Here is a 16,103-nt window from a genome sequence, read left to right as displayed (position 1 = left end):
ACCATTCCATGTAGTAAATATGGTTCATACTATTAATGAAGAGAAATTATAATCTAAATTCTGAATTGTCATTTTCAGTGGGAGCTTGGATTTACAGTTCCCTATCATATATTAAAGGTGAACTCTGGGTTGCCTTAATCAGAGTCAAGATGACATAGTGAAAAAAGTACAAGAAATTAAAAACAGGAACAAGACTGGGTAGAATAATATTCTTCATCTTTTCCCTTTTTTTTGTGATGACTTTTCTACAAACACAAATTTAATCTGTGCTGCACTTTCTCTAGTAGCTGGTCCCTTTTTGGTCAGCAATCCCAAGAGTTCACAATTGTCTTTAATAAATAAAATATTTGCTAATATTCTCTTAAGTATTACAGAAATACTGAGGTTCAGTACGTCCTAAGTGGAACATAGCTTGTTCTTTACCTTAAGATGAAACAGAATGCAAGGATATCAATTAAAGATATAATAAAATAAAAATTATTCCTTTCTTAAGAAGAAAGAAAGATGTCCCAATTCTTCAGGATAAATTAGTCAGAAAAAAATTCTAAGTTTTTTAGACTCTACTTACAGTTGTTGAAATCCAACAGTTATTATTCATTCATCTGACAATGATAAAATCTGACATACCCCCAGATCCATCAGTTTCACCACTGTTGTCTATACTGATCACTCCTGAGCTTCCAGAAGGGTTAAGTGTTTGCCTCTGATAGGGAAAAGCTTAAAAATAATAAATTTTAAAAAAGGCTCAGTCATTGAGGTAAGAAACTGTTATACCTCTTAATAATATAAGCCTGACATATTACACATTTAAATTACATATTACTGAAATGAATTTTGATTTCCTGAAAAAGAAAAAAAGTTCAATATTAAAATAGGTAAATATGGAGACAGAAAAAAGCATGTCAAATACCCAGCAAGTCCTTTAAATAAAAAGACAATTATTCAATATTGGAAAATATATTGACCCATTACCTGCTGAATTTCTCAGTAAGGTACCAGGGTGGCTGTCTGCTCTTGAAACTGCAGGACCTAAAAATAAGCAGACACATAAGAGGGAAAAATGTCATAGTATCATAATCCCCAAGTAAATATTCAAAGTAATCAAAATCAAGATAATTAGGCCTAAACACAAGACAGATTCCAAACTGCTGACAATTAATAATGTTCTCCTCTGTATGCATTTGAAATGGATCCTAGGCACAATACAGCCATTACCCAACAATGCAAAGCCAACAATCTCACCTCTAAAACATGAATATCTAAAATACTTTAAAAGACCTCTCAAATGTATCAGGCTTGTCTACAGGCATACATTGTTTTATCACACTTCCCTTTATTGTGCTTCACAGAAACTACACTTAAATTGAGTCTGTGGTAACCATACATCATACAAGTCTATGGGTGCCATTTTTCCAACAGTATTTGCTTACTTTGTGTCTGTGCCATGTTTTGGTAATTCTCACAATATTTAAAACTTTTTCATATTTATGGTGATCTGTGATTAGTGATCTTTGACTTTACTATTATAATTGTTTTCGGGTACCATGAACCATACCCATACAACACAGCAAACTTAATACATGGTGTATGTGTTCTGACTGCAGATGTGAAAATATCAAGAGAAACAGAATCAGAAGTGGAGCTCGAAGATGTGACTGTGTTGCTGCCATCTCATGATAAAACCTGGAACAGATGAACAGCTCCTTCCTACAGACAAGCAAAGAAAGAGGTTTCTTGAGATGGGATCTACTCCTGGTGAAAGAGCTTTGACAACAAAGGATTTAGAATATCACATAAACTTAGTTGGTAAAGCAGCAGCAGGGTTTGAGAGGATGGACTCCAATTTTGGAAGAAGTTCTACTGTGGCTAAAATGCTATCAAACAGCACTACATGCTACAGACAAATCATTTGCGAAGAGTCAATTGATGAGGCAAACTTCACTGTCTTACTTTAAAAAATTGCCAAAGCCAACCACCCTTCAGCAACCACCAACACAGAGGCAAGAGCCTCCACCAGCAAAGAGATTACAACTTGTTAAAAGCTCACATGATGGTTAGCATTTTTAGCAATAAAGGTTTTTGGGTTTTTTTTTAGATTTTATTTTTAAGTAATCTCTCCACCCAATGTGGGGCTCGAACTTACAATCCCAAGATCAAGAGTCACGTGCTCTAGCAACTGAGCCAGCCAGGTGCCCTAACAATAAAGTACTTTTAAATTATGATATGTACTTTTTTAAGGCATAATGCTAGTACCACTTAATAGACAACAGTGTAGTGTAAACATAGCTTTTGTATGCACTGGGAAACCAAAAAATTCATTTGACTTGCTTTATTGCAATGTACACTTCATTGTGGGTGGCCTGAAACCAAACCCAGAGTATCTCCAAGGTATGACTATGTTTAAAAAGTTATTCACATAAAATATACTGATACAGGTTTATGAGGTTAATAGTATATCATATTGTATCTATTACTTTTGCAACAACAAAGAATGATTCCCTTACAGTCCAGTTTCTCCACAAGCACAAGACAGGCTCCCTGTCACAACTGTCACCACACTTACTGTTAATCAGAAATTCCAGGATGCTCTCTGATGCAGTGGTAACAGACACCTCCAGGCAGTGTGCAAAACTGGACAGTGCCTTGCTGCGGACGGTTGGTGCTTTGTCTACACAACGGTCAAATATAATTTCCTGCACCAAGAACTTATGCTTTATGATCTTCTGATGTTCCAAGGAGAGAGTGTTATCTACTGCTCTTTCAGGCAGTTCCAACAGAGCTAAGACAACATCCAGAGTAAAAACCCTGTGTGGGATCTGATAAAACAAAATCATAAAAATCTCCATCAGACAGGAATGAATACCAAAGGATTCCTTGCACATTCAGATCTGGCTGTCAGGAGGTTGCTGAGTCAGGAACCGAGATTTTATGCAGACGTATCTCCTACCTTGGAACTTCGTGAATATCTGTAAAGCCAAGCAATGAATGTAGCATATTCCCTACTGGGAAGTTTGCTGAGCAGCTGGACCAGGGACTGGGCTGCATAGGTCCGGTACTCTGATTTGTCAATCACCTGAAACATAAACAGTGAGAGGCCATTCAGCCAATATCTACCTGTAGGACAACTGAGACACATGTTGTGACATAAGTGGAAAATTAGTGAATGTAACTATTTGGTGAATCTTTAAATGTTATAGGAATTACTAACAAATTTTAGGTTTTGGACACCTTTGAAAACTAACCTATAGGAAATTGATGAGCCCTCTCCTCAGGAATGCAAATTTAGCACATAATTTCAGAGAGTTTATGGACCTCCAGTACAATGTACTGGGTTCAAGGTAAGAATCCTCTGTCTAAACTGCTATAGAAATTTAAGGGATAATCATAAAAATTTGAACATTGGATATTTGATGATATTAAGAAATTATTATATATTTTCTTTGGTGTGTGGTGTATTTTGTGGTTATGTTTTTAAAGAGTTCTTACCCTCTAGAGACACATAGGAAATATTTAAGTTATCAATGGTTATGACAGAATTTGCTTCAAAAAAAACCCCCTAGTGTTCATACGTTTTGGGGAAGTTATACCTTATAGGTGTATTAATGCCATAAAATTGTTGAATATGGGTACACATCACTCTATTCTATTTATATGTGTGAAATTTTCCAAAATAAAAAGGGTTTTTCACCCAAAATAGAATACTCTGTCGTGGGAACATGTAGTGAAAATATTAAATAAAACTACTCTCAGTAACGATAACAGACTCTTCCCCAAAACAAATATATACACAAACACATGGGGCACTGGGTGGCTCAGTTGGTTAAGTGTCTGACTCTTGGTTTCAGCTCAGGTCATGATCTCAAAATTTGTGGGTTCAAGCCCCACATTAGGCTCTGCACTGACACCACGGAGCCCGCTTGGGATTCTCTCTCTCTCCCACTCTCTCTGCCCCTCCTTTGCCTGCCTGTGTGCTCTCTCAAAATAAATAAATAAACTTAAAAAAACTTATTAAAAAAACAAACAAAAAACCAAACACAGATATTTACCTTCACACATATATTTTTATCATTATTATTTTTTTTTTGGAGAATCTTTTTTTAAAATATTTATTTATTTATATTTGAGAGAGAGTGCATGCAGGGGAGTGGCAGAGAAGGAGAGAGAATCTCAAGCAGGCTCCGTGCCATCAGCACAGGGCCTGACGCAAGACTCGAACTCACAAACTGTGAGATCATGACCTGAGCAAAAATCAATTGTTGGATACTTAACCAACTGAGCCACCCAGATGCCCTTTCATTATTATTATTACTAGTACTATTAAAGCAAATGGTACCTTGGCACAGATGTGCTGGAGTAAGATACGAAGGACTGGGAATATATTCTCCTTTAGTTCATCCACAAGTGAGCTATTAAAAAATAAATAAAAACCACATTGTTTACAATACACCTATGACTACATAAAATAGCAATTTTTCTTTGACTCTGTTCTCAAACACCATGACCCCTATATTTTAGAAAGCCTGAATACTGAAAATATTTACCCTGTATTGCAAACATTGCCTCAGTGAATAAAGAATACAGAGTGTCACAGCAGAAAACCATTCACCACGTCCCATATATGGTTTTAGAGAGCTGGTACCAAGCAGACAACTACAGTCAGAGAGGAGCAAATTTGTAATTTTTGAATGACTCTTTTGACTATTTATTGAATTTCACATTAATACTGAAATACAGTATATCCTTTCAGGGTAAATAATAGATTAAGACACAGCACCACCGTGTGGTAGTTCAGTGAAATGCTACTATTTCATTGGATTTGTAACAGTACCTGCCAAACTTTAACCCAAGATTACATAATGCCCAGATGTGACCCATCTTTATGCTAAGTTTATCTGTACCACTGGATGTATACTACTGAACTTGGAGACATTATAAACCAAAAGTATCTTATGTACTTAATGTTTAAAAAATCTGTAGTCAAAATAAAATAAAAATACACCTAGCGAGAGATAGTTGCACAATGATCACGTGACAGCCTATACCTGGATTCCACCAACCACACCCCATATCTCCAACAACACTGCATTCCTTGAATACCGGCAGGCATATACACACTCTCATATACTTACCACTTCATTCCACTCCCTCCACATTGCATGCCAAATATTCAATGAAGGAGGGAAAGAAAAGCCAATGACATAGCAAATATGTTTTCTCCAATAAAGCTGAGACACAGAAGTTTTTAGGTGAAGCTAAGTGATTCATGAGAGAAAACTGCTCTATCAATTATTACTAGAGAAGTAAAAATCGACTTAATTCTTCCCTTTAGGAAGTACTGCTTGTAGGGGGAGGGGGGATGGAAAAGTGAGAAGAAACAAGAAAAAGTGCAAAGGAACAAAAAGAAAGAGACACAGAGAAGACAGAAATAGAAAAGGGAAAAACAAGACAGACCTGTAAGAGAGGCAAACACTGAGGCAATGATAAAACATAAAAGAAGTTGGGGCGCCTGGGTGGCGCAGTCGGTTAAGCGTCCGACTTCAGCCAGGTCACGATCTCGCGGTCCGTGAGTTCGAGCCCCGCGTCAGGCTCTGGGCTGATGGCTCGGAGCCTGGAGCCTGTTTCCGATTCTGTGTCTCCCTCTCTCTCTGCCCCTCCCCTGTTCATGCTCTGTCTCTCTCTGTCCCAAAAATAAAAAATAAAAAACGTTGAAAAAAAAAATTAAAAAAAAAAAACATAAAAGAAGTAACTGTCATTGCTCAGTGCCTGGCCTTACAGGCTGGTGGGAATCAAGCTGGAGGCTGGTGCTAGCCCACGAATTAGATTCTGTATCCCTCAACAAAGCCCCAGTGCAAAGGCTACCAACAGTGACCCAGACCACATGAACCACAGGAGCTCTGAGGTACTTTACTTTGATCCCAAAACCACAACAGGACAGAAATCTGTTAGTTTCCACAGGTGTCAGTAACCTCGGTAATACAAGGCCCAGAAGACTTAAGGGAGAGTGATAAAGAGAGTAAAATGCCAAGCTGTGTGTGCTTCACCTGATGAACTGCACTGCCTGGTTTCTACTGTTGATCACTGGTGATGTAACAGTAAGGGGAGCACGATGGGCTCCTTCGCCTGCTTCTACCATTAATATCACATTTAGCATTTGATGGAAAACACAACCTATAACCTGGAAGAGAAGAAAATTCTATTTAAGGCATGACTGAGAATTCAAGGGCCTCAAAGATAGACATGCAGACCACAGTAAACCATTCCAAGAAGATAAGTCAGATTAACACAGCTTTTGGGTGACCACTGGAAATGTTTCTTGGATAATTACCAAGTATTCAATCAACACATGATGAAAACAGTATGAAAACACTGCTTATAGATAATGACAGGAGTATCATTTAGTTTCTCTCCTCACCCTCTCAAACTGCAGCCCTGAAATTAGGGCAAATAGAGAATTAATTGTCACTTCTAAACGGCAAAAAAATGCTATTGATAATCTCTCACAGAATCTCTTACAGAAACAAGAATACTTTACACTTGAATTTTCCTGAAGTTTACACTGCACCTTCCAACATTTCTCATATAATTTACTCACCTAACCAATTCATTCATTCTGTAAATAAAACATGTACTGAAAACCAAATATGTGGCAGGCATTGTGTTAAGTTCATATGTATTACTAGATTTTACTATATTTGATCTTAAACCTCACAAAAACTGCAGGAGGTAAGCAAGGCATTCCTACTTCATATGTATTATTATTTCCACTTTACACCTAATAAAAGAGATTCCAAAGGTGAACTGCCCAAAGTCAAGTGATTAAAAGTCTGGCTGAACCCGACATTGTCTAACATCAAGTCAATAATTTCACAATTAAAAAAATCCTACATCTTTAGAGGCACTGTGGACCTAAAGGCATAAATTTCCCAATCCAGCTAATCTTTCCAATTTTATCAAGAGCATGGAAATTGAAAACATTCATGTGAGTTCTAACACAGCCATACTTTAAACACAGAAATGATAACGGTATAATAAATGATAAAATATAGCACATTTTCTAAACAACAAGCATTATGTTCCGCATCTGAAGGGCATTCTTTCATTTACTCCTCCTGACACACCTAAGAAGATTGAGGCTTTGGAAAGGCTGAGTACCTCATACAAGAATACACAGCTAGACAGGGTGGAGCCAGAATTGAAACACAGGTGTACAAAACCTGGCCCGAGAGCCTCAAACCTTCTTATTAACCACCATGTAACTCATCCTAGAAATTATGTGTAGCACAGCCACCAAAAGTCATATGACTTCAGTCTATCACATTTTTGGCATGATCTTGTTTTATTAATGATATACAAGTGTATTAACACCATAATGCTAAAACATCCTTGACTCCAATGTTTAGATAGTGATACTGATAAGGCAGCTCAAAGGGCAAAATCCACATATGAATACTAACCAGGAATGATAACTAGTAATATTTCTGTAGAATTCTCAACTAAAATGATATAAACATTTTAGAAATACTGAAGTGCACATGAAACTTGCCAAGCATTGCCAAGGAAAACTTGAAAATTCCATGACTGTCTAGTCTTTTCAGAACAACCTGGTAACTATTTCTCTAAATATAACACCCTGTTCAGTGTTCTTCCTACCTAATCTACACTGGAACCATTTTTTATGTATGAAACCTAACAATAATTTGTCATGGCCTCCAAGTATTTGAATATCAGTTTGGTTATGAAGAATAGGCAGCAAATAGAAGTGGTGATGCTTTTTATGCTACACATGATACAGAGTCGCGAAAATGACCTAGTTAAAATGGCATCACATCAAATGCTGCCAATGGTTTTCCATTATGATTCAGATTCTTTCAATTCAACTAGGAACTAAATTAAGTCCTTGTCTCCTTTACCTTATCTCCCTCTCCATGAATTGGGGAGCATAGCAAATACAATCCATGATAGGCCAGTTCTGGTATGTACTTTGCTTGGTTAAGGCTTCTAAAGAAAAAGACAGAAGATTAGTTAACGGATATGATTTTATTTGGAATATTCACTAACCCTATAATCAACCACATCCAAATGAATAAACTCTACCTATGTGCCAATTAGGATAAAATAGCATTTATACTTCTGTGAGATCAAAATTTATTACATTACATTTAAATTTCAGCATTGGAAGAATGAGAGCCTCACCTGGCCTGTGTAACATGAAATTCATGAAGAACTGGTTCAAAATTAGTTAATGCAACAAAGACCTAGAAAATAGAACAAAGAAGAGGCCTGATTATTCCTATTCATTAAGTATTAGCCATCATCTCTGCCCTTCTGAGGTTGCCCCAAGGATTTTTGGAATTCTCACTTACTTCTATACAATTCTGTATACACTGTGGCTTTTCTTTCAGGGAAAACTTGGACAGAAGCCGTAAAAAATTCTTCAACAGGTGAAAGATGGCATTTCGAATTTGACAAAGGTCTCGGGCAGAAAAGCAAATACTTTCCTCATCTTCCTGTTCTTCTAGTTCATCCACCTAGATTATAAAGCAATATATAGGTGACTGCATAGTAATGCCTAACACTTTGTCCAATGGTTTTCAATGTACTCAGATCAAGTCTGTTAAACTCCAGGTGGTTGCTGAGCTTCTGAGGTTATGGGACCCTGATCGGGTCCCTTAACTGCTCTGTTTCCACAGCCAGAACAGTAAATCATTGGACCATATGACTGTACAGTAGTTTTGAGCTCTGCGTTTTTGTGTCAATGGGAATTCTTATGTTTCTTGGAAGTTTTCTCTACCTAGTCAGCACACAAGAATTTGGAATTAATGTTATTCCATTATGCTCTTATGGACATGAGTCCTTAGTATACTTCAACCATCCTCTCTGATGACAACAGATGATGTGCAAATATACATGTTCAGATATTGTCAAGCATACCTGGGAACAAGGCTGGGGAGAGATTATGGGGAGGCTGGAAAGATGAAAAGGTAGAGATATATATTCTCAGCAGTAAATGAAGCCTGAGAAGCAACTTAAAGTCACACTGGAAACCTGATGATGCTTTAGGATCATTTGGTTATAATCACAATGCTTGAAACCATATTTTAATATAAAGTTAACACTTATATCACAATCATGTGTTCGTACAGATACATTTTATTATTCTACTTACTTCTTACCTCAATATCTTCTTTCCTGGGTGGCTTTCCTCTTTTCCTATTTCCTCTTGGATTAGCCTCAGTGTTCTTAGGCTGTTCTTTCTTTCTTTTCCGATTCAAGTTAGATTCCTGAGGCCAACTCTTCTTTAGAATCTGAATACATTTGTCAAACATCACCTGGTGGAATACTTGATTGGCTACACTGCCTATTCATAAAGAATAAAAGTGGGTTAGATTTGTCTTTTTTTTTTTTTTTAAGTTTACGTATTTGAGAAAGACAGAGAGTGCAAGTGGGGGAAGGGCAGAGAGAGAGGGAGAGAGAGGGAGAGAGAGGGAGAGAGAGGGAGAGAGAGGGAGAGAGAGACAATCCGAAGCAAGCTCCACGCTGCCAGTGCAGAGCCTGACGCGGGCCCCAAACTCTTGAAACCACGTGATCACACATGAACTGAGCCAAAACCAAGAGCTGGATGCTTAACCGATTAAGTCACCCAGGTGTCCCAAAAATAAAAAGAATTTTTAAAAAAGGATGTCATTATGCATTGAATATATGTAGACACTAGTCTGTTTTATAATTTACTACCATGAAATACACACAAATCTATCATAAAAGTTAAAGTTTATCAAAACTTACACACACAACACTTACAGGCTGTATGTGGTGGAATGCATGGTTGAGAGAAATATAAACATAAAAATGCAGTGTTAAGTTATAATGGCATACAGCTACTGTACTACTATCATAATTTTATAGCCACCTCCCATTCATATTGCAATGAGCTTGAATACTGTGGGTACCCACTTAACACCATTTGATGCTAATCATCTCAGTATAAGCAGATTGTCTCTACAGTAAACTGTGTATTACAGGAAAAAGTGATCTCTTGCAGTTTTTGAGTATTTTTCACTGTGTTTAGTCCAGTGCTGCAAACTGTGAACAACACCATGGAGCCCATATGAAGTGCCACTAGTGAAGTGCTCACAAGAAACAAAGAGAATTCATGACATTACAAGGAGCAGCCTGACTTCGGATTCTGTCTCTCTCCTGCACTGACAGCACAGAGCCTGCTTCGGATTCTCCGTCTCTCTCCCTCTCCGCACCCCCCCTGCTTGTGCTCTCTCTCTTTCTCAAAATAAACATTAAAAAAAAAAAGAAAAGAAAAGAAAGTGCAGCTTTATGTGGGTGCAGGATTGTTATTAGAAAGCTATACCTGCATGATTCAAGAAAAAGCAAAGTCATTATATGACAACTTAAAGCAAAAGGAAGGTGAGGGATCTAAAGTAAGAGAATTTAATGTCAGCAAAGGATGGTTTGATAACTTTAGAAAGAGATTTGGCTTAAAAAAATGTCATGATAACAGGAGAAACAGCTTCCACCAACCAAAAGGCAAGCAGACAAGTTCCCGGACACCTTTAAGAAAATCACTGAGAAGGACATCTGCCTGAACAAGTTTTTAATGCAGACAAAAGTGCCTGATTCTGGAGAAAAACATCCCAAAGGACATTTATTAGTTGAGGGAGAGAAGCAAACACCAGGATTTAAGGTAGGAAGGGATAGGTTAGCTCTACTGTTTTGTGCAAATGCAGTCAGGTTTATCATCAAGACTGCACTTTTCTATATAGCTGCTAACCCTAGAGCGTTGAAGGGAAAAGATAAACACTAGTTGACAGTCCTTTGGTTGTAAAACAAGAAGGCCTAGATAATGAGAACCCATTTTTTGGATTGGTTCCATTGATGCTTTGTCCCTGAAGTCAGGAAGTACCCTGCCAATAAATGACTGCCTTTTAAAGTTCTTTTGATACTGGACAAAGCCCTTGGCCACCCAGAACCCCATGAGTTCAAGACAAAAGGCAGGGATCTACTTGCCCCCAGACACATCTCTAATACAATCTCTAGATAGGGAGTCATAAAGACTTTTAAGATTCATTACACACGGTACTCCATGGAAAGGACTGTCAACCCTATGGAAGACAATCCTGACAGAGGGCACATCATCGAAGTCTAGAAGGATTACACCACTGAAGATGCCACTGTTGTTATGGAAGAAGCCATGAAAGCCATCCAGCTCCAAACAATAAATTCCTGCTGGAGAAAACTGTGTCCACATTTTGTGTATGACTTCACAGGACTTATGACAGAGCCAATCAAGGAAATCATGAAAGAGACTGTGGATATGGCAAAAAAATGTGTGTGTGTGTGGGGGGGAGGGGGTTCAAGATATAGATCTTGGAGAAATTCAAGAGCTAACAGGCCCAACACCACAGGAATGAACAGAAGATGATGTGCCTCTGAATCAGTGCCAGACAATGAGAAAGAAGACACTAACAGGGGTGCCCGGGTAGCTCCAGTCAGTTAGGTGTCTGACTTTTGATTTCATCTCAGGTCATGATCTCATGGTTCGTGGGATGAAGCCCTGCTTCGGGCTCTACACCAATAGTGCAGAGCTTACTTGGGATTCTGTCTCTCCCTCTCTCTCTCTCTCTGCCTCTATTCTGCTCATGTTGTCTCTATCAAAATAAATAAACATTAAAAAAAAAAAAAAGTGCCAGAAAACAAATCGATGTTAGACAATCTAGCAGAAGGGTTCTGATCATTTAAGACTGCTTTTCACTCCTTTCTTTTATTACATGGACTCTTCTATGATATGGGCACTGAAACTACAACAAATGATGGATAAAGGATTGGTACCATACAGAAACATTTTTAGAGAAATGAAAAAGCAGAAATTCAGACAAATTACAATGTCTTTCTGTGAAATGACCCTGTGTGTACCTCTCTTTCCACCTCTGAGAGAGCGAGACCAACCCCAGCTCGTTCTCCTCCTCCTCCTCAGCCTACTCAACACGAAGACGACGATGAAGACCTTTCTGATGGTCCACTTCCACTTAATGAATAACAAATAATCATCATGCTGTACAGTCAGTGATCTTATCTGCTGTGCATGTGTTATCTTCGTGTGAACATCTAATAAGTGTATAGCAAGAACTATACAAGGTGTTTCTGTGTTCTCATCATCATTACCTAAGTATTCACGGTGTAGGACACCATGTGCAAGATTTGAGTAGAAGTGGACAGCCTATTCTTACATAGGCATAAGGTGAGTGATATTTAACATAAAATTAACAATATGTTAATTTTCTTACGGTTTTAGAACTTTAGGGGCACCTGGGTGGCTCAGTCGGTTCAGCATCCAACTCTTGATTTTGGTTCAGGTCATGATCTCATGGTTTGGGAGTTTCAGCCCCATGTCAAGCTCCACACTGACAGTGCAGGGCCTGCTTGGGATTCTCTCTCTCCCTCTCTCCCTGCCCCTCTCCTGCTCTCTCGCTCTCTCTCAAAATAAATAAACTTTTAAAAGAACTTTAGTTTCAGGGGAGCCTAGGTGACTCAGTTGGTTAAGCATCCAACTTTTGATCTCAGCTCGTGTCATGATCTCATGGTTCGTGAGTTTGAGTCCTACATTGGGCTAAAACACTGTCGGTGCAGAGCCTGCTTGGGATTTGTTCTCTCTCTCTCCGTCCCTCCCCCTGGTCCCCCATGTGCTCTCTCACTCTCTCTCTCAAAATAAATAAACTTAAAAAAAAAAAAAAAAAAAAGAACTTCACTTTCAAAGAGTTACATTACCATATAGTATCTCTTTTTCTCTGGTAACTGAAGAAACTGTGTATCAGCCTATCATCACAGGTGGTTTTTTTTTTTTTTTAATGTAACAATGTTTCCAATGCAGCATTATGAATACAGCTGTAATACTGTATGCCATAAAAACTTCATAATGATTCATTCATTAGTGTATAGCCTAGGCTCCCATGAACTAATCTTATACTACACTACCATAAAGCAATCATTTTGCTGCTTATCAATGCATGAATCGTTATACCTATAAATAAATATGAATTCCTTTTTCATGTTATCTTTTTATTTTTTTGTCTAATGTTAATAATACATATAACACCTAAAGTGTTTTGTATCCCATAAGACAACACTGATATAGGTACTCACAGCAAGACAATTCATCTTGTAAAGAAAGAATGTAAACTTATGGTACCGATACAGTATAGTACTGTAATGTGTTTTCTTTATGATTTTCTTAATAACATTTTCTCTTCTCTAGCTTACTGTAAGAAAACTGTATAAAATAAATACACAATAATATGTGTTAATTGACTGTTTATGTTATTGGTAAGACTTCTGGTCAACAGTAAGCTATTAGTTAAGTTATGGGGAGTCAAGAGTTACACAGGGATTTTTGACTGCGCGAGAGGTCAGTACCCCTAAGCCCTGTAATAACATTTCAGGATAGTCCTCAAATATTTGGAAATTGGATACACTATTAAATAACTCAGAGGTGTAAGGAGAAATCACAAGAAAAATCAGAAAACTGCTTTCGCTTCAATGATAATGAAAACAAATCATCAGAATTTGCAGGGTGCAGATAAAGCTGTACATAGGGAAATTTGCCAGATAAGAGAAGTAAGTGAGAACAAAGATCTAAGCAACCACCTTAAGAAATCAGAATAAAAGCAAATTAAACCAAAGTAAGATGGAAGGCAATAAAAGACCAAAATCACTGAAATAAGAAATGGACAAAGAATAGAGTATAATCAATAACATCAAAAGTGGTTCTTTGAAATGATCAATGCAATTAATAAACCTCTATCTACAGGGATGAAAACAACAACAAAAGGAATACAAATTATCAATCAGACATGAAAGAAGACATATCACTACAGATTCTGCAAACAAAAATCTTTCCAAGCAAACTGCATGCCTACATGACTTCATTATTGAATTCTACCAAAAATTTAAGGCAGAAGAACAACCAGTTCTTCACATACCTCCAAAATATAAAAAAGGCAAGAACACTACCCAACTCATTCTATGAGACTGGTATCCTGAAACCCAGGCCAGACAAAGGCATATCAAAAAAAGAATGTCCCTTATGAATACAGATGCAAAATCTTCAATAAAATATTAGCTAACAAAATCTGACAACACATAAAAAGGTTATACACTATCATCAAGGAAATGCAAAACTAGTTTAACATGAAAATCTATCAACATAATACATTCTATTATTGGAATAAAGAACCACAAGACCATCCCACAGATACAAAAAAAGCAAATAATAAAATCTAATATCCTTTCATAATAAAACACTCAACAAACTAGGAACAACAATCTCATAAAGGTGATTCTTACAACAATCACAGCAAATATCATATACTTAAGGACAAAATACTGAAAGTTTTCCTTCTGAGATCAGGAACAAGACAAGATGTCCACCTCCTGACTTCTGCTCAGTACTATACTGGAGGACCTAACCAGGGCAATTAGGGAAGAAAAAGAAATAAAAGGCACCCAAACTGGAAAAGAAGTAAAATTATGTCTACTTACAAGCAACATGATCTTATATATAGAAAATCTTATTAGTAACAATAAATGAGTTCAGCAAAGTTGCAGGGTATGAGATCAGTAATAAAAAATCAACTGTACTTTTCTGATTTAAAAAAGGCAGAAGACCTGAATAGACAGTTTTCCAAAAAGGACATACAAATAACCAACAGGCACATGAAAAGAAGTTCAAAAATACTAATCATCAGGGAAATGCAAATTAAAACCACAATGAGATATAACCTCACACCTGCCAGAATGACTAAAATCAAAAAGACAAGAAATGACAAATGTTGGTGAGGATGTGGAGAGAAAGGAATCCTCATGCACTATTGGTGGTAATGTTGGTACAGCCACCATGGAAAGGAAATAGCACAGAAGTTCCTCATAAAATTAAAAATTGACATACCCTACAATCCAGTAATTCCACTACTGGGTATCTATCCAAAGAAAAACACTAAATCAAAAATATAAATGCACCCCTATGTTCACTGCAGCATTATTTACAATAGTCAAGACATGGAAGGAATCTAAGATTCCATCAATAGATGAATGGATAAAGAAGATGTGAGATGGAAGTAATGGAATACTACTCAGCTATAAAAAAGAATGAAATCTTGCCTTTTGCAACAACACACATGGACCTAGAGGGTATGTGCTAAATGAAATAAGTCAGACAACGGGGAGCCTGGGTGGCTCAGTGGGTTAAGTGTCTGACTTCGGCTTAGGTCATGAACTCGTGGTCTGTGAGTTCGAGACCCGGGTTGGGCTCTGTGCTGACAGCTTGGAGCCTGGAGCCTGCTTCAGATTCTGTGTCTCCCTCTCTCTCTGCCCTTCCCTGCTCACACTGTCTCTGTCTCTCAAAAATCAATAAATGTTAAAAACAAAAAAATAAAAAAGAAATGTCAGACAAATATCGTATGATTTCACATATAAGTGAAAACTAAACACAAAACAAACAAAAAAAGCTGAAACAACCCATAAACACAGAAAACAAACTGGTAGTTGGTAAAGGGGAGAGGGGTTGGGAGATGGGCAAAATGGGTGAGGGGAAGTGGAAGGTACAGGCTTCCAGTTACAGAATGAGTAAGTTATGGGGATAAAATGCACAGCACAGGGAATATACTCAATGGTATTGTGACACCATTGAGTGGTGACAGATGATAGCCTCACTTATGGTGAGCATAGCATAAGGTAGACTTTTCATACAGACTTATCCAAACACTATATTGTACACATGAAATTAACATAACATTGTATATTGACTATACTTAAATAATAAATAAGTAGATAAATTGTACTTCTACACACTACCAGTAAACAATCTGAAAATGAAATTGAGAAAACAATTTCATCTACAATAGCACGGGAAAGAATAAAATACTTAGGTATAAGTTTAACCAAGTAAGTGTACGTTGATAAGTATAAAATGTCATTGAAACAAATTAGAGAAGACCTAAATGGAAAGACATCCTGTGTTCATGGATCAGAAGACGTAATGTTGTTAAGATGGCAATACTCCCCAAATTGATCTATAAATTCAGTGCAGTAACTATCAAAAT

General features: G+C 37.3%; 1 protein-coding gene across 4 annotated transcripts in view; it reads right to left on the bottom strand.

Moving 5' to 3' along the window:
- NCAPD3 (non-SMC condensin II complex subunit D3) overlaps positions 1 to 16,103 on the bottom strand; it is a 64,920-nt gene that overhangs the window by 43,280 nt on the left and 5,537 nt on the right. For 3 of the 4 annotated variants that reach the window (XM_078432963.2, XM_078432961.2, XM_078432964.2), the window contains 10 exons: positions 9,174 to 9,358; positions 8,364 to 8,528; positions 8,194 to 8,255; positions 7,911 to 7,998; positions 6,042 to 6,175; positions 4,334 to 4,406; positions 2,948 to 3,073; positions 2,564 to 2,816; positions 973 to 1,029; positions 628 to 717 (listed from right to left, as the gene is read on the bottom strand). In XM_078432963.2, the coding sequence (XP_078289089.1) occupies positions 628 to 717; positions 973 to 1,029; positions 2,564 to 2,816; positions 2,948 to 3,073; positions 4,334 to 4,406; positions 6,042 to 6,175; positions 7,911 to 7,998; positions 8,194 to 8,255; positions 8,364 to 8,528; positions 9,174 to 9,358 (1,233 nt within the window). The remainder of the gene's footprint in view (positions 1 to 627; positions 718 to 972; positions 1,030 to 2,563; positions 2,817 to 2,947; positions 3,074 to 4,333; positions 4,407 to 6,041; positions 6,176 to 7,910; positions 7,999 to 8,193; positions 8,256 to 8,363; positions 8,529 to 9,173; positions 9,359 to 16,103) is intronic. The other variant, XM_078432962.2, reaches the window with a different exon arrangement.

Source organism: Panthera onca, chromosome D1 (assembly GCF_046562875.1).
Source record: "Panthera onca isolate mPanOnc1 chromosome D1, mPanOnc1 haplotype 2, whole genome shotgun sequence".
NCBI classification, from domain to species: domain Eukaryota; kingdom Metazoa; phylum Chordata; class Mammalia; order Carnivora; family Felidae; genus Panthera; species Panthera onca.
Note: the sequence above shows the minus strand (reverse complement) of the source record. Positions and strands in the feature narration are given on the sequence as shown.